We start from the raw sequence: 22,967 nt of genomic DNA, 5'->3' as shown, positions 1-22,967 counted from the left end.
TCTGAGGGTCGTTAGCTGACTGTGCTTTGAGCTGTTATCCTGGTTCTATCTTTTAGGAGGTTAGCAGCTAAGCCAGGAATTTCCAGTCTTGATTTTTCAATATTTTATTTTATTATTATTTTTAATTTTTTATGCATTTTATTTATTTTTGAGAGACAGAGAGAGAGAGCGCACGAGCAGGGGAGGGTCAGAGAGAGAGGGAGATACTTCAGGCTCTGAGCTAGCTGTCAGCAGAGAGCCTGACGTGGGGCTCGAACCCACGAACCGCGAGATCATGACCTGAGCCAAAGCCAGACGCTTAACCGACTGAGCCACCCAGGCGTTCCAATATTTTATTTTTTAAAGATTTGATTTTTGTAATAGTCTACTTATTTATTTAGGTCATCTCTACACCCAACATGGGGCTTGAACTCATGACCCCTAGATGAGGAGTCATGTCTTCTGAGCCAGCCAGGGACTCCTAAAGATTTTCTTTTTAAGTCATCTTTATATCCAAAGTGGGGCTCGAGCTTACAACCCCAAGATGAAGAGTCACAGACTCTACTGACTGGGCCATCTGTGTGCCCCAATAGTTTTAAGATATTTATTTATTTTAATGTATATTTATTTTTGAGACAGAGAGAGACAGAGTGTGAACAGGGGAGGGGCAGAGAGAGAGACACACACACAGAATCTGAAGCAGGCTTCGGGTTCTGAGCTGTCAGCACAGAGCTCGATGCAGGGCTTGAACTCACAAACCGTGAGATCATGACCTGAGCCGAAATCGGATACCCAACAGACTGAACCACCCAGGCGCCCCTAAGATATTTTAAATTACTACACCTTTGCCTCAAAAATTTTTGATGTTTACATACTTTTCTGGCTTCCATAAACTTTCATTCTAAGTAAAACTGATGAACATAGGGAGAAATTACCTATCAAATGGCTGAGAGTGAAAATATCTGATACAGACACAACTGTTTAGAAAATGGCAAGTCTGACCACTATTCACAGCACAATCACCTGTACGTCCTAGAGGGAAATATAATACTGTGAGTCTGGGTAATGCACAACTCTGAGAAAACGCAATTTTACTTTACAGCAAAAATACACAGAGAAAACCAGGGAAAAAATTTTAAGTTTATATATGTGTGTGTATATATATAAAACTATAATTTATAGTTCTATATAACTATATACATAACTACACAGACATACACAATTTTTTATTTATATAATTACGTATGTATAATTATAATACATCACTTTTGGGGTATTTGGCAATCATCAGAAAGTTAGCATGAGTCTTCTGGGAAGGGGTATCTTTCCAAGCCTGCTGTAATCTTTGCTACATTTATCCCTGGGTCTAAAAAATATCTTTTCAAACTACTAAGACCCGAGGCAGCTACTGAAGGAAGCTCCTGATCAAAGGAGGAGCCAGTCTGATCATCTGGCTTTTCAAAAATCACACAGGTTTTAGAATGCTTAGGGCAAAGAAGATTTAGGACCGAATTCCACCTACATGTTAACAAGCAGGACCTGATTAAAGCCTGAAGGAAGAGGGACAAGGCTGAAGTAATGAAACCGTGAATCATGCAAACATTTGCTGTCTCCTGTCTCCCCTGCAGGGGAGACCCTGTGCTAGGCGCTGGGGATGCAGAGATGCAAAGACAGCCTGGCTTTTCCAGGAATGCGCTGCCCTTACGTTGAAGCAACCCGAAAAACAAGTGTCATGACAGAGCGCTAAAGATAAATTCATGCTCAGGAGGAGACCGGCATGCACAGAGAAGAGAGTATACAGTTTCTGAGTGTGTGTGCACATACGTACGCTGTGGCTGGTGGAGGAGGGCCAGGGAGGGTGTGTCAGGGCATTCCCAGAGGACGTATGAGACTTCCTTATTCCCTGAGGGAAAAGGGAGGAAGAAAGGGCATTCCAAGGGCAGAGAGCACTTTCCCTGAGGTGGGTTTGAAGAGCACCACCCAGCTGACCAGCTCTTGGTTTAATACAGAGGGCATATCACGTGGCGCTGGCAAATAAGGGACCCGCCTTCCGAGCTAAGGAGTTTGATTCGGAAGCAGCGGGAAACCCAGCACATGCTTCTAATAACATTGGGGAGCGACATTCAATTTTCATTTTTAGAAAGATCTCAGAGGAACGAATGTACAGGACTGAATAATGAAGACAGGATGTCCAATTACAGAAGAGGACAACTTGGAGCGGTATTTAACAGGAGAAATACCAAAACACAGGTAGAAAGCAATATCTACTAACTGGATAAATGACTGTAAAGGGGTAGGAAGAAGGACATAGGCTATTGAAGATTCGAATTTCCCTAAGGGACTGTTTAAGGAAAGAACAGGATTGTTGGGACAGGCAGCCAGGAGGTCCGGGGTGACCTTGGCCATGGTAGAGGAGTCGACCTGTGAACTGAGGTGTGAAAAAGAATGAGCAAATGGAGACGGATCTTACTAGAGGATGAAAGAGAACATATATATCCAGAAAGGGGGAGATGATAGGTTTTTGTTTTTCAAACGGTTAAAATTTGATTATGTAATTCCGTGCTGAGAGCCAAGAACCACTAGAGAAAAGGATGAAAATGTGTGGAGGGATGTGTCTGAGGGACAGGAAGGCCAGCAGCCCCCAGGCTCCTCCGCGCAGGGAAGAGGGTCTCTAGACGCCCGAGCCCGCCCAGGAGCAGCGGCGTGACAACACTGGACAGCCAGGCCCCACTCGGGCTTTCAGGCCACACCCCGACCTACCGAACCGAATCTGCGTTTTAGGAGGACGCCCACGTGATCTGAGTGCACCCTGACGTCTGAGAAGCACAGCTCTAAATACAACTGATTTGACAAAAAAAAAAAAAAAATTCCTTTCCTTTTTATTTATTAAAAAAAATTTTTGGTAAAATGTTTATTTCTGAGGGGGGTGGGAGGGAGAGAGAGAGAGACAGGAGTGAGTGGGGGAGGGGCAGGAAGAGAGGGAGACAGAGGATCTGAGGCAGGCTCTGTGCTGACAGCAGAGAGCCCACTGTGGGGCTCGAGCTCACAGTGAGATCATGACTGGAGCTGAAACCAGTAGTCGGATGCTTAACCGACTGAGCTGCCCAGGGGCCCCCTAGGATAGGTGTCTCCTTCTTTTAACTCCCAAAATGATCCACTTTCCCAGAAGTGAGTCCTCCACGGTTAGGCAGCAAGCTGAGAAGAAATTCCTGTCTGAGCCCAGAGCGTGAGGTTCAGCCCACCGTGTGAAACCCTCTCTCAGGGAGGATGACACGATTAGCTGAATCCAAGGCCTTAGAGAGCAAAACACAGAAGATACAGTACCTACAGCAAACTTCCCTGAAATTAATCTCTACGTGCTCCAATGCCAAGTCTCAGCCACTAAGAATCCATGGGCCTGTGAAATTAGCACACTTATCTCCTACATCTCATCGGGATTCCTCCTTGGATCTAATTCTAGTGGGCTAACTCCTGCATAAATCCTGGAGAGTACAGTGCGTGCAATTCTGCGAGTTGTGCCCTTCCCCTAGGGTGCTGGCTCCGCACAGGCTGGCGCTGAGCACCCGCCACCCGGCAGTCGCCGCACGGACGCTTAGCCCCCCCTGCCCTCTTCTCAAAGCCGACACCGCACCTGTTGATCTCACACCTCAAAAAAACTAACCACTTGTTTTGCAACATTAATTGCTGAATGAAACAAAAAGGATGCCATTTGTACCTGATATCAGATATTATTAAGGAATTACTGCTATGTTTGTTAGGTATAATCATGGTATCACATTATATGTTTTTAAATTACTGCCAATGAAATATTTATAGGTAAAATATTTCTGGAATTTGCTTAAAAAACAGAGGACATAATAAAACAAGATCATCAAAATGTCAAAATGGTGATAACTTCTAAAGCCTGATGACGGATATATGGGCTTACTTTTTAAATGGTGACAACTGTTTGAACTGATTTAAAATAGCAGCGCCATCCATCTTCTTGTGAGCTAGCCAAAATGCTTTAGTGAGCTCATGTAGAGAAATACACTAATGCATAAACATATACCGTCATAAAAATGCTCTTTAATGATATAGCTAATTGGGTTTTAAAGTCTGACATGCACAAAGGTCATGAATGAATGGTTTGTTTTAAATATTAATACAAATTCTAGTTCAGTTACCTCTGAGCAACCTTACTAAGGGAAGTCTATGTATGCATCATAAAAATCCCAACTGTAACTTTATTTGTTAGGCGTAAGTTAAAACACAATATTTAATATGGAAGAACCTGGTTGTATAAAAATCTGCTCTGTGCAGAAATGAGACTCATCAAAGAGCCATATTTAACAAAAAATTTAATAACTTAATAATTCGGAAAAGAAACTGTGTTCTTTGTAAATTCAAAAAATATCACTTATGCTTTTATAACTGTGTTCCACATTCTCACATTAGTATTTTTTAATACAACCATGAGGTTTCTTAATCTTTAATTTTTTTGTTTTAATTGCCACTATGATCTTTAAGAACAGGTTAACTTTAATTAAAGTTGCTTGTATGTGGTTATTGTGTGTGTGTGTATTTTGATGAAACTTTTTGAGGTAGTTATAGATTCACACGCAGACTTAAGAGATAATACAAAGAGATCCTGTGTAACCTTCTCCTGCTTTCCCCCAACGGCAGTGTCTTGGAAATGTATCAATCCAAATATTGAAAAGGGATACAGAACATTTCCGTGATCCTACGGATCCGTCATGTTGTCTCTCTACAATCATGCACACTTCTCTTCCACCCTCCTTAAACTTGGCAGTGACTAATCTGCTCCCATTTCTCTAATTTTGTCATTTCAAAATCAAAATCATATAAATACAACCCTACAGTGTGCAACCTTTCGGGGCTGACCTTGTTCACTTTTCTGGAGACTCATCCCGGTGATGGCACGTATCAATAGTTCATCCCTTTTTACTTGCATGGTATGGATGTACTGTATTACTTTGTCTAACCACTGGTCTGTTAAAGGACATCCAGGTTGTTTCTAGTGTTTGGCTATTGTGAATAAAGATGCTATGAATATCTGCGTACCGGCTTTTGGGTTAAACAGAAATCTTCATTTCTCTGGGATAAACAGATACAACTGGTAGGTAGTTGAATGTCTAGGTTTATTTATTTTTATATTTTTAAGTAATCTCTACACCCAATGTGGGGTTTGAACCCACAACCCTTAGCTCAAGAGTTGCACACTCCACTGACTGAGACAGCCAGGAACCTCTAGTTTTTTTTTTTTTTTTAACATTTTATTATTATCATCATTATTAAGTAAACTCTATCCCCAACAATGGGGTCAAACTCAGGATTTTTGAGATCAAGAGTCACTTGCTCTGTTGACTGAGCCAGTTTCCAGAGCAGCCGTACCATTCTACATTCCCTCCAGTAATGGATGAGTGATCTAGTTTCTCCATATCCTTGTCAGCATTTGATGTTGTCGCTTTTGTGTTTTAGCTGTTCTAATGGGTGCGTAGCGTGCTATCCCATAGGTTTCCCGTTGCATTTCCCTAATCCAAATGCTGAATATCTTTTCAAGTACTTAGTTTCCATTTACATATCCTTGGTGATGAATCTTTGGTCACATCTTTTGCCCATTTTCTAACTGGACTGATTTTTTTTTTTTTGAACTATGGAGTTTTGAGAGCTTTTTATTCCAGGTGCTAGTCTTCTGTTGGGAATCTGGTTTACAAATATCTTCTCCCAGTCTGCAGACTGCCTTTCGTTCTCTTACCATGACCATTCATAGAGCAAAAGTTTTAAAGGAGAACTTGCCAATTTTTCCTCTTACGGATTACGCTTTGAGTGACAAGCATGACTATCACTAGATGAAGATTTTCTTCTTTTTCCCCCATAAAAGATAAATATCTGAATGTTTTACATTAGATGTATGATCTGTTTTGAGTTTTTGTATGAGATGGGTTTTTATTCTTTTTTTCTTTTTTTTGCCTAAGGAGTCCAATTGCGAGAACACCATTTACTAAAATGGTTATCTTCTTCTGTGAGTTGCTTCTGCACCTTTGTTGAAAAATCAGTTGGGCACATCTGTGTGGCACCTATTTATGGGTCCCCTAGTCCGTGCTACTGCCATATGTATCTATGCCTTCCCTAGTATCATGGTGGGTACACTAAGGCTTGAAATCTAAGAGTGAGTCCCCTACTTTATTCTTTTTCAAGATGGTTTTAGCTTTTCTAGGTCCTTTCCCCTTCTTACCTATATTTTAAAATAACATTGTTAAATTTCTACAGAAAAATCTACTGGAATTTTGATGGGAATTGGGTTAAACCTCTATGTCCATTTGTGGAGTGACATTGTTATTAGGTAGGATACTCCACAAACAATGAACACAGTATGTCTCTCCATTTATTCAGATGTCTTTAATTTCTTTCATCAGCATTTTGCCGTTTAGAGCACACAGATCCTGTCCTGTACATGTCATATTTAGATTTATATTAGGTATTTCATTTTTTTGTGTGATTATAGATGGTATTGTATTTCAAATTTTGGTGTTCACTGCTATATACAGAAATACAACAGATTTTTTAAAGTAAACACTATGCCCAACATGGGGGTCGAACTCATGACTCCAAGATCAAGAGCAGCACGTTCTACTGACTGAGCCAGCCAGGCGACCCAGAAATACAGTATGTTTTATATATTTGTCTTACATCTTGTAACTTTGCTGAACTCACTTATTAACTCTGCCTTTATTTCCCTTTCGTGCTTTATTGCACTAGTTACAATTTCCACCAATATCTTAAATATAACGATGAGCGCAGACACCCTTGCCTTGTTTCTGATCTAAGGGTTGAAACATTCAGCCTTTCATCGTAATTACAATGTTAGCTGTGGGTTTTCATAGATGCTTTTTAATAAGCTGAGAAGTCGCCTTCAATTCCTGTTGAGTATGTATGGTATGCTGTAGTTTCATTTCCATTCAGTTCAATGCAGTTTTAAATTTCCTTTAAGATGTCCCCTTGACCCCGACTATTCAGAAGTGTGTATTGTTTCATTTCCAGATCTCTGGAGATTTTCTTTCCAGTTATCACTTATTGATAACCAGAACTAATAGAACTGAAAGGATAAATAGACAAATCCATAATCATAATTAGAGACTGTTACTGATGTCTGGTTTATTTCCAGGTGCTTTACTGGTGCTGGCTTCGCACTACCCTGCAGCTCTGTTCGGTACACACATTGAGGACTGCTAGGCTCTCCTGGCAGACTCTTTTATTATGATGTAACGGCCCACTCTGTCTCTGGCAACTTTCTTTGTTCTTAAGTCTAAATAGAGCCACTCTTGCCTTTCTCTGATGAATGTCTGTATGAGGTATATTTCCTAATCATTTTATGTTCAACTTGCCTCTATCATTTTACTTGAAGTGAGTTTCTTGTAGACACCCAGATAGCTATTCTTTAATCCTCTCTGCCCATTTCTTTTGTGTACATTTCATACAATTATTGCTAGCTCTATTGCTGGGGTCTACCATTTTGACTTTTGTTGCTGTTTTTGGTTTCTTTTTTCTGCCTTTCTGAGGGTTAACTGAACCTTTTTAAAAATTCCATACTGATTTGTCTATGGTTTTTTAGTGTATCTCTTTGGATATTTTTCAGTAGTTACTCCTGCTTTGCATTTATAAAACTTCATATACCCCAGTCCACTCGTGTTGCCGCTTTACCAAATCAGACGAAGAACAGGAAGCTTGCCTCCCCTGATGTCCCTCTCTCTGCCGTGGTTTATGGCACTTTTGATATGTACACCATTATCTATTCTTCTGGTTACCAGTAGGGAGGTTCAGAGAGAGAGGGAGAGAGAATCACAAGCAGGCTTTAGCTGTCAGCGCAGAGCCCTATGCAGGGCTCAAACTCACGAACTGTTAGATCATGACCTGAGCCAAAATCAAGAGTCAGACGCTTAACTGAGTCCCCACAGGCACCCCTTACTTCTATTTCTATTGCTGAAACTATTTTTCACTTGTTTCAAGCATGCTCCTAATTGTTTGTTGAGGCATTTTTATGATGACTGCCTAAAAAATCTTCTTAGATAGTTCCAATGTCTCTGTCATCTTGCAGTAGTATCTACTGACCTTTTCCCCCCAGTCAGTGTGAGATCTTCCTGGTTCTGGATATGAGGAGTGATTTTCTAATGAAATCTGGACATTTAGGGTTCTGTATTATGAGACTCTGGACCTTATTTAAACCTATACTTTTGGGGTACTTGGGTGGCTCAGTCGGTTAAGTGTCCAACTTCGCCTCAGGTCATGATCTCACGGTTCGTGGGTTCAAGCCTCGCATCAGGCTCTGTGCTGACAGCTGACAGCCTGGAGCCTGCTTCAGATTCTGTGTCTCCCTCTATCTCTCTGCCCCTGCCCTGCTCACGCTCTGTCTCTGTCTTAAAAATAAATAAACCTAAATAAAAAATAAATAAACCTATACTTTTGCTGGCTTCTTCCGACCCCAATCCCACAGCACAATGGTGAGTGTGGGAGAACCTTATTCCCACAAGCTGATGGTAGACGCACCACCATAATTTTCTATCATGTCTGGCTATAGCAGAATGGTTATTTTCTTGCTAATAGGCTTTCCTGGTCCTCTGACTAGAAGGCAGCCTTCTCTTTTCCCCCCTGCACTTGCTGGGCTTCCTGGATTGCTAGTTTCTCTAGCACCTGATCTGAAGAAAGCCAAGATAAATCACTGTTGGGTCACTTTCCCCAGATCCTGAGGTCTCTAGCTGGTCCTCTCTTTACCTTTCAGTCTTCTCGTAATTGTTTTCCATGTAATGGTCAGAGTTTTAGCTCTGGTTGGCAGGTGGGGGAGATGAGTAAGTCTACTACATTTTTTCTAGATGCCGAAGCCCTTTGGTTATTGCTTTCATGGTCAATAAGGTCCTAAGTCATGCAGAGATTCAGGTTTGATTTTGCCCTTTGGGGATCACAGAATGGTCCTCCACCTTCTCAAAATACTTTATCATGAAAGATTTTTAGCTGTTAGGTAAAATCTCATGGATGATTATATTATGTAATGCTTGTCTAGGAATCTTTTAAAACGGGATTTAAAAAGATTGTTTCTTAATATCCTTGGCTTCTGAGAGGCAAATTAATTTACATAATTAAGCAAAGTTCTCTCATGGGTATGGGAAATTCCTGCCCAAATAAAACTTAAATAATTATTATTATTAACCAAGTATACAGGATTTCTGTAATAAGTGCTGCCAAAACATTAATGGAATTTACTTAAGTGGTCATCCAAATGTCAACAGTAATTTGCTGCTTACAAATAAAATACCTGCTGTTTCTGGTTACGAATAAGGAAAATAAACATAAAATCAGAAAAAAAGCTAGAAATGTAGGATTACTTTAGAGTAGCTGATGCTTTGTTATCTGACTTCAGAGTAGTTTTATTAATTTATGTGATAATCTCTACGCTCGTTGTTGGGCTCAAACTCACAACCCTGAAATCAAGAACCGTAGGTCTTCTGACTGAGCCAGCCAGATGCCACATAGTAAAGGTTTTTTGTTTTTTTTTTTTAAATTAAGATGTAGACAGTTTTGGCTTAAAAGCTCTCAAAATCAATAAGAAAATCAATGGTAATCAATAAGGGTATGTTTCAGAGGTCTTGGAATCTCCACAACACAAAGGCCCTTATGGTTTCAAATACAACACCTCTGGTAAAGGAGTACCTCTCTGAAACAGGTAGCTTTACGTGTCTATTTTAAGTTGAACAAAGAGGAAGAACAAATGTCTCTCCGGGTTTGCTGTGCAAAGTGCAATATGACTCTTGCATGTTATCAAACTGTAATCACTGGGCACTGGTAAAGCAGTACTTGGTGGCTGTAGGAAATGCATAAGGACAGTCACAGAGCACTTCTTCAAGTAGAGATAAGTATAATATCTTACCTAAGAAAGAATTTTCCAGTGAAAATACCAACGCTGTTGAATAACTGTAGTCTACTTCTGGGTTCAAAAGTTGATTAGAAGAGATCCAAGGACATTTTTAATAAATATTTACTCACTGTTTACCACATCAAGGGCACAGTGTTGCGGCTGCCTAGGACCTCATCTCTGCTATCCTTAGGAAATGGATATTTTAAAATCATTTATTTTCTAGAGTCCCTTTTTGCAGCTGCTGCTAAGATTCTTACCCAGGTGGTGGCATTACTCTAGGCAAACTATTTTCTTAGCCTCTTCCATTTTGTTTTTTCTTTTAACATACTGTTTTTAAGCAATCTCTACACCAAGCGTGGGGCTCAACCTCACAACCCCAAGATCAAGAGTTGCACGCTCCACTGACTGAACCAGCCAGGTGCCCCAGCCTCTTTCCTGCCTGATATAAAATAGAATGTAGCAATACTTTTACTGTAGAGAATTTACTGTCCAGTATATAAATACCATACCCAAATACAAAAAGCAAAAAAGAACATGATGTGTTCAGAAAACTTGTAGTTCAGGCTTATCAATGAAAATAATAGAGATATTTTAAATTTTACTAAAGATGGTGGAATTCCCATGCTTTGTATGTTACACAGGAACAAGAGAACACTTTCTCTATTTAAGAAAAAGTAGATAAAATAGCTACAAATGTGTAGTGCCTTGATAAATATATATAAATATATACAAAGATGTGTTAAAGCATTTTGGCTTAGAGAGAAGGTTCAGGATATAATTTAAGAGTCTGATTTAAGTTGAAAGCTATAGACAATGGGTTTCAAACAGAAGGAATTTTCCCATTCTATGACTATAAAGACTAAAAAGGTTATGGACGATAGATCAATAAATGAATATGAAAGCATCAATACATTTCAACTAAGTAAAAAGATGATAAACATTTAAAAGCGTCTTTTATTTACCTCTTCTACATTGGAAGCAGTCTTAGCAGAGGTTTCCATGAAGATAAGTCCATGTTCTCGTGCAAAAGCTTCACCTTCTTCTTTTTTTACTTCTCTTCTGGATTCTAAATCACTAAATATGGGAAATAAAAGGCCATATTATTAATGAATGCAGTATAAACAGAGGCATCTGTGGAAAAGCATACCATGAGATTCAAAGTTGTGCTGACTACTCTTCCAATTAATTTTTAACACATAACCAACCATCAACTGCATTATCCCGGGTCTTATGGAGGTCAAAATAGAGCACAGTGCTCGGTTTCAAAGTACAATCCAACAGGAGAAAGATTCTGAGTCGGAGTCCTAGAATGCTACAAGAGAAACCTAAATGCAACATCTACCCAACACTCTGCTTTTGAGTACGGTGGGTTCCCAAAGAAGGAACAGTGTTACTCAAAACAATTCAGAGAGTACAACTACACGAGTCTCGTCTTTCAGCCAGACTGAGTTTCTATGAATGTGATTAAAAAATAAATCACGTCATTTTCTGAAGCTCTAGGAAACTGCTTAATAAAATACAAAGTACAAAAGGAACATTATTAAATTATTAATCTCACTTGGTTTAACTCCTAATAAAACCGTTAATAGAACAAGAAACAAAAGTCTGGGCCAGAAGTTTGGGGGGAAGCACAACACTGTTTTATCCTACAGGAATTGTATTGGTGAGGTTGGGGGGAGGGGAGGAACAGTGCCCTTCAAGTGTATTTTATTGTAAAAATTTTTAATCTTTATTATACAATTTTTAATTATTATAAAAGATTTTAAACACACAGAAAAGCATGAAGAATAGACTACTCATGTATTTCCACCTAGCCCTGACATAGTATTTTGACATTTGTATCAAATTTCTTTACTGTTGGGCAATAAAATCAAGTTACAGTTGATTCACCTCTTGTGTGCCGGTCTGACCCTCATCTCACTCCTTTCCCTCTTACGTCCAGGGAACCACTTGCCTATATTTGGTGTTCTCACTCTCAGGCTGGTTATACGTAGATTTCTGTTTACAGCCATACAACAGAGAGGGTTTCTTGTACATTAAAAAAAATTCAGATGTAGCTATCATTCTACAACTTGTTAATTTTGCTCAACATGTTTTTCAGATTTATCAACACAAGATATGTAGATCTAGTTTCTTAATATTCTACTGCTGTATTAGAGTCCATTGAATGCATGCAACACTATTTGTTTTTTAAATGCTTATTTGTTTTTGTGAGAGACAGAGTGTGTGGGGGGGAGATGCAGAGAGAGAAGGAGACACAGAATCAGAAGCAGGATCCAGGCTCTGAGCTGTCAGCACTGAGCCTGATGCGGGGCTTGAACTCATGAACTGTGAGATCACCACCTGAGCTGAAGTCAGATGCTTAACTGAATAAGACACCGAGATGCCCCAATACAATTATTTTTTAATTTTCCATTTGACAGTTATTTATAATTTTTCATTATTATAAACAATGCTATATAAAAATTTTTACACTTTTTGGTGTATATGTGCCAAAACTTTTCAAAAGTAGTATTTTTCAAACTGTGCCATGACTCAGTGAATAGTAAGGAATAAAACAGAAAATATCAGAGTATCACCCACTGTTTCATGGAATCTGTTTTTTATATAGGTATGCATGTAATTTGTGTACTAGGGCAGGATATAAAGTGCATTTATTTGAAGTCAAATCAAAACGCCCAAAAGCCTTTGCACTTGAATATATACTTAGTACAAAGCTACTTTCCAAAAATGTTGTATAATTTATAGTCTTGGAAGCAGCATTTGAAAGTTCCCATTGGATCACAACCCTCAGCAACACGTGATAAATTCGTACTTGTTAATATCTGCCACTCTGAAGAATGTGATGGGTACCGCACATTTATGTTCAATTCTCCTTTAGTTCAGTATTAACTTCATAAATGCCTATTATTATTAAATTAGAAATGCTGAACGATCCAAGAAAAGGAAATCATTCCTTCATTCAACAAGTGTTTACTGAATGTCTTTTATAGGCCAAGAATTTTACTAAGCGCTTGGGATGTATAAATGAACAAGTCGGGCAAAAGAGGTATATTGTGGGTGAGGGACAATACTACTGAGTAAAGACAATGGTGTCACGGAGTCGTAAATGTGGAGAGCAGTTAGCAGAATCAGGAGCCAGAAGAGGTGGAAGGTGCCTGTGTTAAGTAAGGCATCATCCTAATCGACTTAAGAATTTCTTTCTTCTGAGTCCTGTTTTTCAACTCCAAAGTGACCTTTCTCACACGTGTGCAGCACCACGGTGTAGCTGCCAGTTCGTGCCCCACTCTTGTGCACGCACGCTTGCTGCCTGTATCATTACCTCTTCTCCACGAGGACAACTTTTAGTGATGAGTACTATCCCACCACAATTCACTGAACCATTTCCTTCCTATTGGACGGTAAGAGTAACACAGAACGAGCTTGGTACTGTGTGAAGTGTTCTACATGCATTGTCTCAATCCATCCACTTAACAGAGGAGGAAACCGAGGAACAAAGAGGTGAAGTACAGCATCCAAGTTCATGTTCTCGGAAGAGCTGGTAGAGGGATTCCATCCAGATCTCTGTGTTATACAAGGATTACTTTTCCTGGTAACAACTGATTGAAGAACTTTTTGTCAAATATGGAAAAATACAAAGAATAAAACTACCCATAATTTCACTTTCCACAGGTAATTAACATCTTGGTGAACATAATTCTAGATTACTCCTGTATTATTGTCTATTTCTTCCTACTGGAAAATGCTCATGCCACTGTTGTATTTTGCCTTTTTTTATCTGCTGTATTTTGAGGATCATTTTCCCATTCAATTTTTACCGAGTGTGCAGTAAAGAATTAGTATTTTATGCAAATTTACATCACACAAATTAGAGATAAAACAAAGATAGTAGAGTCTCATGTATCTAATGTTAAAGTAATGTCACCATTTCACCTTTACAAAATTCACCAGGAACCGGATACCTTTAAAGCTGGCTGACCAGAATAAGCTGTCAATTATGTTTACAAAGTTGTCACTCGGGTCATTATCAGTCACCAGTGTTTACATAATTGAAACTTCTGAGTGATTCTGTAACTTTCACAGTTGTTACACTTTAAAAATAATTTACAATTTACAAAATGTCATCTTAGTGTCCAGTGGTGCCAAGTGCTCAAAAAAACATTCCTAAATATCTGAAATGTTAGCAAGTTTGATATAGAATATTACAAAGGGAACCACAAGGATACGTCCTACTGTTGATTTAGACGCTCCTGCTATGAAGTATTAGTGTAAGATGAGAACAAAGAAGGAAGGCAGACTAAGTGCACAAATATTACAGCAGAGTTAACTACCCAACTATAATCTGAAGGCCTCCTGTGTGCCTACATTTGGGGACAGACCATTCAACAAAACAGGAAAACATCCAAAACCCCTGGCCTCATGGAGCTTACATTCTCGTAGGCATAAAAAATGGGAAGAAAATAACAGCAACAGTGATATGGAAACATGTTCCCGGAATTCAGCCCCCTTATCTGACAATCGTTCTTAAGGGCATATTAGCTTTGAATTACACAAAATCTTCAGGAAAATACCTTTTCCCTCAAGTACGCTTTGTCCTGTTTTAAGCATATGCCATATTTAAATGATCTTTTGGGGCACCTGGCTGGCTGAGTCAGTAGAGCATCTGACTCCTGATCTCAGGGTCATGAGTTCAAGCCTCACATTGGGCAAGGAGCTGACTTTAAAAAAAAAAAAAAAAAAAAAAAAGGAAACATAAAAGAATGCATGATCTTATCACACCCTTCGTTTCTTCAGTTTTCTAGGCATAAAAATCATACTGCTGTCTTTGACTCTTCATTCGCAATCATCTCATTACTTAACTATCCTTCTCTCCTAAACCATTTTCCTAATTCACGCCCCCTTTCTGTTTAGGGTTTGTATTATAATCCTTCACTATTAAGAATTTTTCACCTTTGCAGACTCTGCTTCCTATTTCTTGTGTAGTAACCAATTTAAAACGCCACAGTTAGAAAAATCTGTGTCATCTGTCACTCTGACTAGGTCACTGCCCTTCTCAAATCCCTTCACTGGCTCCCTACTGCTTAACTCATCTAATTCAAAAATGGCCTATTCCCTGTTTCCATGTCTATCCCAATTCACCTCATCTAATAATAATTACCTCATTTATCTCTGCTCATTCCTCTTCACTCTTTGCATGTCATACATTCTTGGTGTCTTTCTCCTAGTTTCTTCCTTAAAATGTCTTTCCATAGCTATTATACTTTTAGTTATAAGGGCCACCCATCTATAATCATTAGAAACACCTCTTGTATGTAATACGCTTTTCCTTTTCACAGTTAGACTATAAGCTCCTCATGGGCAGGAACAAAATTGAAGCCATCAGGAAGTGGCCATCCACTATATTTGAGACACAAAGAAAACACTGGTAAGATTTAAGTATGAAAATACTCTTTATTCTCCAAAATTCTTCTCTTCACCACTGAATGGTAGTAAGAATACTTCCATATTCCAAGGACTGAAGTTTCCCTAAAAGCCTGAATCTTAAAACGTTTAGTGAGATAATTTAAATGAAGAAAGAATCATGACAAAAGGTCCTGGGTAAAGGCCAAGATGATAAGACACTAGTTCTAGTCACAAAAAATAATAATTGGCCTTTTATATTTGAAATATCACTTAAGTAAATATTTTCTCTTAACAGCAAACCTTGATTTCTATTAAAAAATTTTTTTCTAAAATTAAATCTACCTAGTATAATGCTATTTGCTGTTTGGTTTTTTTTTTTTTTACAACTTTATTGTAGTAAAATTGACATAAAAGAAACTGCACACTTAATATAAAATGAGTTTGACAGGTTGACATGTTTACCATGAAGCCATTCACCTCTCTGAAGGTCCCTCACACACCGGCCCCCCATAATCCATCCTTTCCTTCCACTTTATCCTAGGAAACTCATGACCTGCTTTCTGCATTTTCCAGGATTTTATATAAATATATGTCTTCACTAATATTATTTATATAATTATAGGTCTTCATTTTGGGGTTTTTTTATACAGCATTAATAATTACTTTTTTAAAATGTTTATATTTGAGAGAGAGAGACAGTGTGAGCGCAGGGAAGGGGCAGAGAGAGAGAGTGAGAGAGACAGACCGACTCTGAAGCAGGCTCTGGGCTCCGAGCTGTCAGCACAGAGCCCAACGCGGTTTTCGAACCCATGAACTGCGAGATCACAACCTCAGCTGAAGTCTGAGGCTCAACCGACTTGAGCCCCTGAGGCGCCCCTGAGCAAATTATTTGGCGACTCATCCACTTTGTTGCATGTATCAATGGCTCATTCTTCTTTATTGCTGAGTGGTATTCCATTGTAGAATTATATCACAATTTATCCATTCACTTATTATTTGAAATGTGGTTGTTTCTACTTTGGGGCTATTATAAATAAAGCTGCTAGAATATTTGTGTGGCCCTACAAAAACATGTTTACGTTGGGTAAATACCTACAAAAGGCATGCCTTGGTGTTTTGTTGGATGCATATTTACTTTCTAGAGAAACTACCAAATTATTTTGCAACTGGCTATCTGTATCATTTTACATTCCCACCTGCAGTATGCGAGTTTCAGTTCCTCTACATTCATGCCAATACTTGTTATGCTCATCTTTTTATTTTTTATTTTTTTATGCTCATCTTTTAATTTTAGCAATTTTAATGAGAGTGTAATGATAAATCCTTGAGATTTTTTAATGTCTGTTTATATTTGAAAGAGAGTGAGTGAGCATGAGTGGAGGGGAAGGCAGAGAGAGAGGGAGACACAGAATCTGAAGCAGGCTCCAGGCTCTGAGCTGTCAGCACAGAGCCTGACATGGGGCTCGAACTCAAACCATGAGATCATGACCTGACCCGAAGTTGGACACTTAACTGAATGAGCCACCCAGGCACCCTGATATATCATTGAGGTTTTAATTTGCATTTCCCCCATGATTAGTGGTGTTGAATATTTTTTATTTGTTTACTTGCCAACCATATGTCTTCTTCAGTGAAGTGCCGGTTCAGATCTTTTGCTTTTAAAAAAACTGGGTTGTCTTTTTAATAACAAATTTTAACAAGTCTTCATATAGTCTAGATACGTATATTTTACTGATATATGTTTTATAGGTTAATATTTTCTCCTAGCTTGCAGCTTGCCTTTCATTTTTGAAACTGTCTTTAAAACGTTTTATTTATTTTTTAAATGTTTATTTTTGAGAGAGAGAGAGAGAGAGAGAGAGCGAGCGAGCGAGCGAGCGAGCAGGGAGGGGCAGAGAGAGAAGCAGGCTCTGCGCTAACAGCAGAGAGCCCGATGTGGTGCTCAGACTCGTGAACTGTGAGATCATGACCTGAGCCAAAGTTGGCTGTTTAACCGACTAATCCACCCAAGTGCCCTGAAAATGTCTTTTGAAGAGCAAAAGTTTTCAATTTTGTTGAGTTGATCCTTGAACAACATGGGGTTGAACTATAAGGGTCCATTTACACGTGAATTTTTTTTAATAAATACAGTATAGTACTGCAAACACATTTTTCTTCATTATGATTTTCTTAGTAATTATCTCTTCTCTAGTTTATTTTATTGTAGGAATACAGTATTTAAGACATAAAATATATAAAATACGTGTTAATCAACTATTTGCTATCAGTAAGGCTTACAGTCAATAGTAGGCTATTAGCAGTTAAGTAGTTGGGAAATCGAATTTCTGACTGTACATTGTTCACAAGGGTCAAATACATAGTTGTTTCTTTCCCTTTTATGTTTTCTGTACCATTTAAAATAGGTTGAACAAAACCAGAGTCACGAAATTTCTGTATTTTCTTCTAGAATTCTGAAATATTTTTATCTTACATTTAAGTTTATGATCCACTTCTAGTTAATTTTTGTTTAATTTTTTAATGTTTATTTATTTTTGAGAGAGAGGGAGACAGAATGCGAGCAGGGGAGGCGCAGACAGAGAAGGAGGCACAGAATCTGAAGCAGGCTTCAGGCTCTGAGCTGTCAGCACAGAGACTGATGTGGAGCTCAAATTCATGAACTGTGAAATCATGACCTGAGCCAAAGTCGAACAATGAACCGATGGAGTCACCCAGGTGCCCCGTCTTCCATTAATTTTTTAAAAATGTTTATTTATTTATTTTACGAGAGAGAGAACACATGTGCATGTGCACCAGGAGGGGAGGGGTAGAGAAAGGGAATCCCAAGTAGGATCTGCACTGATAGTGCAGAGCCCAACATGGGGCTTGAACCCACCAACTGTGAGATCATGGTCGGAGTCAGAATCAAGAGTCAGACTCAGCCACCCGGTTGCCCCCCACTCCCAGTTAATTTCTGTACAAGGTGTAAGGTAAGGGTCAAGCTTCTCTCTCTTTTTCTTTGCTAGATGGTTATCTGATGTTTCATCACCATGTGATGCTTTCCCCCACTGAACTGTGTGGCACTCTTGTCAAAATGCTACTGCCGATGCAGGTGTCAATCTACTTCTGCACTTCTCACTCTTGTGCACTGATACGTGTCTGTCCGTGTGAGTACCAGACTAAACTGACTATAGTACTTTTTTTTTTTAATGTTTTATTTATTTTTTATACAGACAGAGACAGAGCATGAGAGGGGGAGGGGCAGAGAAAGAAGGAGACACAGAACCGGAAGCAGGCTCCAGGCTCTGAGCTAGCTGTCAGCACAGAGCCTGATGCGGGACTTGAACCCACAAACGTGAGATCTGACCTGAGCCGAAGTCGGAGGCTTAACCGACTGAGCCACCCAGGCGCCCCAAGTACTTTTATAATAAATCTTGGAATCAGTACAGTGACACAAGTGGGTCCCCCAACGTTGACTATTCTATGACCTTTGCATTTTCACACACATTTTAAATCAGCTTGTTAATTTCTACCTTCCTAAAAAAAGGCCTAGAGAACTTTGATTGGGATTACAATGAATCTTTAGGTCAATGTGGGAAGACCTGCCCTCTCAAAAGATACTGGTTTTCTAACCACTGATATAGTATATCTCTCCATTTATTTAGGTTTGTTTTATTTTGACTGAAGGACTCTACATATAAGAAAGTAATCACCTAATATAGGAAATTTAGGAAGATCATGGTAACTAGCTTAGAGTTGGGAGATCAAGTAGATACAAAGAAAAAATATTTTTCCGAACTCTAAGCATACTGTTACATCTACTGTGCAGCATTTAAAATAAGTTGGATAGTATTTAACAGTGACCTACTTCCCAAAAAATCAGTGTGTTTTATTTCAAATGCTAATCAGATGGAACTTCCTTCAGATTATTATTTAAAGTGTACTTTTCAATAAAAACTAGTTCTAGTAATAATGATGATGATTTCCAACAAACCTCATCATCTGTTATTTTAAAACTGAAAGAATCATCTTAGGATTTTCAAACTTTCGTACTTTAAGAAACCAGTAACTGGGGCACCTGGGTGGCTCAGTCGGTTAAGCCTCCGGCTTCGGCTCAGGTCAGATCTCACATTCGTGGGTTCAAGCCCCGAGTCAGGCTCTGTGCTGACAGTCAGCTCAGAGCCTGGAGCCTGTTTCTGGTTCTGTGTCTCCTTCTCTCTCTGACCCTCCCCCTCTCATGCTCTATCTCTCTCTGTCTCAAAAAATAAATAAAACATTAAAAAAAAAAAAAAAAAAGAAACCAGTAACTTGCATTCGGACACACGGAGAAGATAAGCACTATAGCAGTCGTCACATAAACTGCCATCCAGTCTTCACATGAATGCAAAGAAGCTTAGAATAATCCGTTTACCTTTTGTTTCCAATAAGCATAATGACCATGTTGGAATTGGAATGCTGGCGGGCATCTTCTAACCAGGTTGTCAAGTGGTTGAATGTATCTCTCCTAAAAACAAGAGAAAATCTGATTGCTGTTTTCAAAGTGTTTCCCCTAGCAACAAACAGCATATATTCCATTAAAGGTAACTATTTTTAGCCATATCCACTTACGTAATAAGAAACAGATCTCAAGTACAGTATCTGGAAACTAAATGTAATCTCGCTTTAGGAAATTCCAACATATAAATAATATTACCAACTTGATTAATTTAGGTGTTTATATAAGAAAACAATTTAGTTGCAGATTTCTGTAGTAAATTTAAATTTAATTAAAGACACGTAAGTTTTCAAGTCAAACGGCCAGAGCACAAAGGCAAAAGCACACTTTTAGAACGGGCAGCCGTATTTATTTAAAGTCTCTGCACGGACCAAACGGACGGACACATTTCCAAGTTCTCACCTTGTAATATCATACACTAGTAGGGCCCCTGCCGCACCTCTGTAATATGACCGTGTGATGGACCGAAAGGACTCTTGCCCTGCCTGTGAGGAAACAAAAGGTTGAGAGTTTTCTTTAATCAGCTTCTTCTACATTTTCTTTTTACTCCTATACAGAATACGGGCAGGTAGGGAATGAGCAGGTAAAGGAAAAGAAAACCTAACTTCACCAGTCTTAGGAGACAGTCACAAAATACTACCACTATTGCTCAAGTCAACCAGACACATCCCCCCCTCCCGCCCCCCCCCACAACCGCCCCCAACAAGACCTCTAAACCTTTTTTGGCAATCCCTGACAACCCAATTTACTGAATGGCTTCACAATACATGAATCATTATTAGAACACAGAATGGACTCCTAGCAACTAAGCTCTGAAGACAAATTTGAAAGGAAGCAAATAACCCAGAGCTTCACATTTGAATTCAATAACCCACTCCCTGGGGCAGCTGTTGACACTAGAATAAATAAAGTCCATTGTAAATAAATGATGAATGACATCTTTACGCCCACCATCTGCTGGTGTAAAGGTTGTTGGAAGGCCAAGGATGCAGATTTTATCAGTTATATCATAAACTGCAGTGAGCTTTCAACAGTCATTAGATGGAATTCTTTGAGCCATCATTTTATTATGAAAAACAGAAAATGGTTCTGAATTTAATTTATATAATTTTTTCTCCACACTTAATCAACTTTCTCTGTATTTGATATACAAGGCTTGTCAAAAAGCAACAGGACGTAAAAGTCATCTTTTATCCACTTGTGAACACAGATTTCAGAGATGATGCAAAATTAGTCCATTTCTCTCTTTTACGGGCGGCACTGAGGGATGTATGGGATCGCCTCAGAGTTTAAAAGTGGGAGAGTTTCATCAAAAATACTTTTACATTTTTAATCACTTTTCTACCTTTTAAGAAAAAATAGGTAAGTAAGGTAAAGAAACACAAAGCCAGTTTTCACAGTTTTTGTATTGAAAATCGACTAACCTGAAAAATATTCATGTTCATGTGCTGAGTTCTTCCCTTCCAATCGAACTACTGAATCTTTCCCACCCTCCGAAGTCACACAGCTCAAGTTCTGCCTGGTCCTAACACTCAGCCCTGCCGTTCCTGGTCTTCCTGGCCCCGGCACTCCACGGCACTCCACCTGCCCCCCGGTGCTCCCCCGCTCCCAGGGCCTCGCCCCGGGTCTGACACACAGCAGGCACACAGCAGGCACGCAGAGAAAGCCTTTCAAACTGAAGAAGGAAACCTAATGTCTTAATCAAGTACACAAGTGGTCATTACTCTGTTTCACCTAAGTAAGGGGACATCGGTAAATCCTAACACGCTCAGATTCAGTAAAAGTAACCTCTCCTGTGTGACCACTAAAAAGGAGACCCTCTCTTGGTAACTTGCGAGCAATTCCGGCACTTTTAGAATAATGTCTTATGCTAAACTGAATACTCAGAACATTAAAGAATTGTACAAATAGCCAAGTCAATTCATACAGTTTGAGGTTAAAACATTAGAAGATCCTAGCTGGAAACACAAAATTATTTCAAATTGTTTTTATATAATTTATTAAGATATATCTTTCCGAAGAAGTGCTTTCAAATCCAAGTTCAAAATGTAAGCATTATGGGAATTTCTTTTTCATCCACTTAGCATGGGAAAACTAAGGACTACATTTTTAAGAGTCGTTTCACTGTGAATTATATATATGCCAACGAAGGAATCTTGGTAAATAATACAAAACAGATTTTTAGTAAAAGGGAAAACAGATTTTTAGAAAGAAGAAAAACACACTCTTCCTATATTGTTTTACCAAAAACAAATGTTATGATATGGAATTTTGTCTATAAAGCATCACTTTATACTGAATCCACTCAGTCTGGTTTTGCTTACCATTACAAATTACACAGAAACTCAAGCAAATAAAGCCCCCCAAATCCCAAGTGAGGACTATGAACATAGCTATAGGTCTTAAAATCTAGATTACTTGATAATAAGCAAAGGTCAGTATTCAGAAGCATTCAAATTCTTGAGACCTGACTGGTAAGAGAGGCACTCTACACCCTGGTCTGACCTGTTAATGGCACCGGCAGCTTTGAAATAAATCTTGCCCCGTTGAAGTTTTGTTGTTTTTCACTATGGCTTCCGAACTACTCACAACATGTTAAACAACTATCTGCATAAAGCTTGCCCAGTGATTATCTTGAACATATCAAAACAAAGTAATCTAGTTTTTAAAAAATACATTAAGAGGGGAACCTGGGTGGCTCGGCTGCTTAAGCGTCCCACTCCTAATTTTGGCTTAGGTCATGAATTTGACGCTTCATGGGTTTGAGCCCCACATTGGGCTCTGTATTGACAGTGCGGAACCTGCTTGGGATTTTCTCACTCCCCCTCTCTCTGTCCCTCCCCTGCTCATGTTCTCTCTCAAAATAAATGAATAAACATTAAAAAAAATTATACATTAGTATAACCTGACCAAATGATGATTAACCTGTAATGTTTTACACAAAAATGAATGTCAACTTAGGAAATATAGATGTTATCTTTGATCCTCTTCAATATAAGGTGTTGGCTTAAAGAAATTTTAGAAGCTTGAAACTGAACAGGATATAGTATTATTTGTAGAGGAATTCCTAAGAGTAGCTAAAGGTGTTAAAAGAAAAAGCATTTAATGAAACTGGAAATTGGATGACTGGCACCAAAACATCCTGGTTAGGAGTGGCCATAAGCGTATCAGCTTCCAATATAGCTGTGTGAGTTCCGTTAAAAA

The 22,967-nt window shown here is 38.9% G+C and overlaps 1 protein-coding gene across 1 annotated transcript in view; it reads right to left on the bottom strand.

The window, feature by feature from the left end:
• The window catches only part of RAB2A (RAB2A, member RAS oncogene family), an 81,648-nt gene that overhangs the window by 11,065 nt on the left and 47,616 nt on the right, over window positions 1-22,967 (bottom strand). The window contains exons 4-6 of the mRNA XM_029923385.1: window positions 20,166-20,248; window positions 19,680-19,772; window positions 10,852-10,963 (exon numbers count right to left, since the gene is read on the bottom strand). Coding sequence (XP_029779245.1) covers window positions 10,852-10,963; window positions 19,680-19,772; window positions 20,166-20,248 — 288 coding nt within the window. The remainder of the gene's footprint in view (window positions 1-10,851; window positions 10,964-19,679; window positions 19,773-20,165; window positions 20,249-22,967) is intronic.

The sequence above is a fragment of the Suricata suricatta genome, chromosome 15 (assembly GCF_006229205.1).
Source record: "Suricata suricatta isolate VVHF042 chromosome 15, meerkat_22Aug2017_6uvM2_HiC, whole genome shotgun sequence".
In the NCBI taxonomy this organism is placed as follows: Eukaryota; Metazoa; Chordata; class Mammalia; order Carnivora; family Herpestidae; genus Suricata; species Suricata suricatta.
The sequence above is the reverse complement of the archived record's forward strand: the minus strand, read 5'-3'. Positions and strand labels throughout refer to the sequence as shown.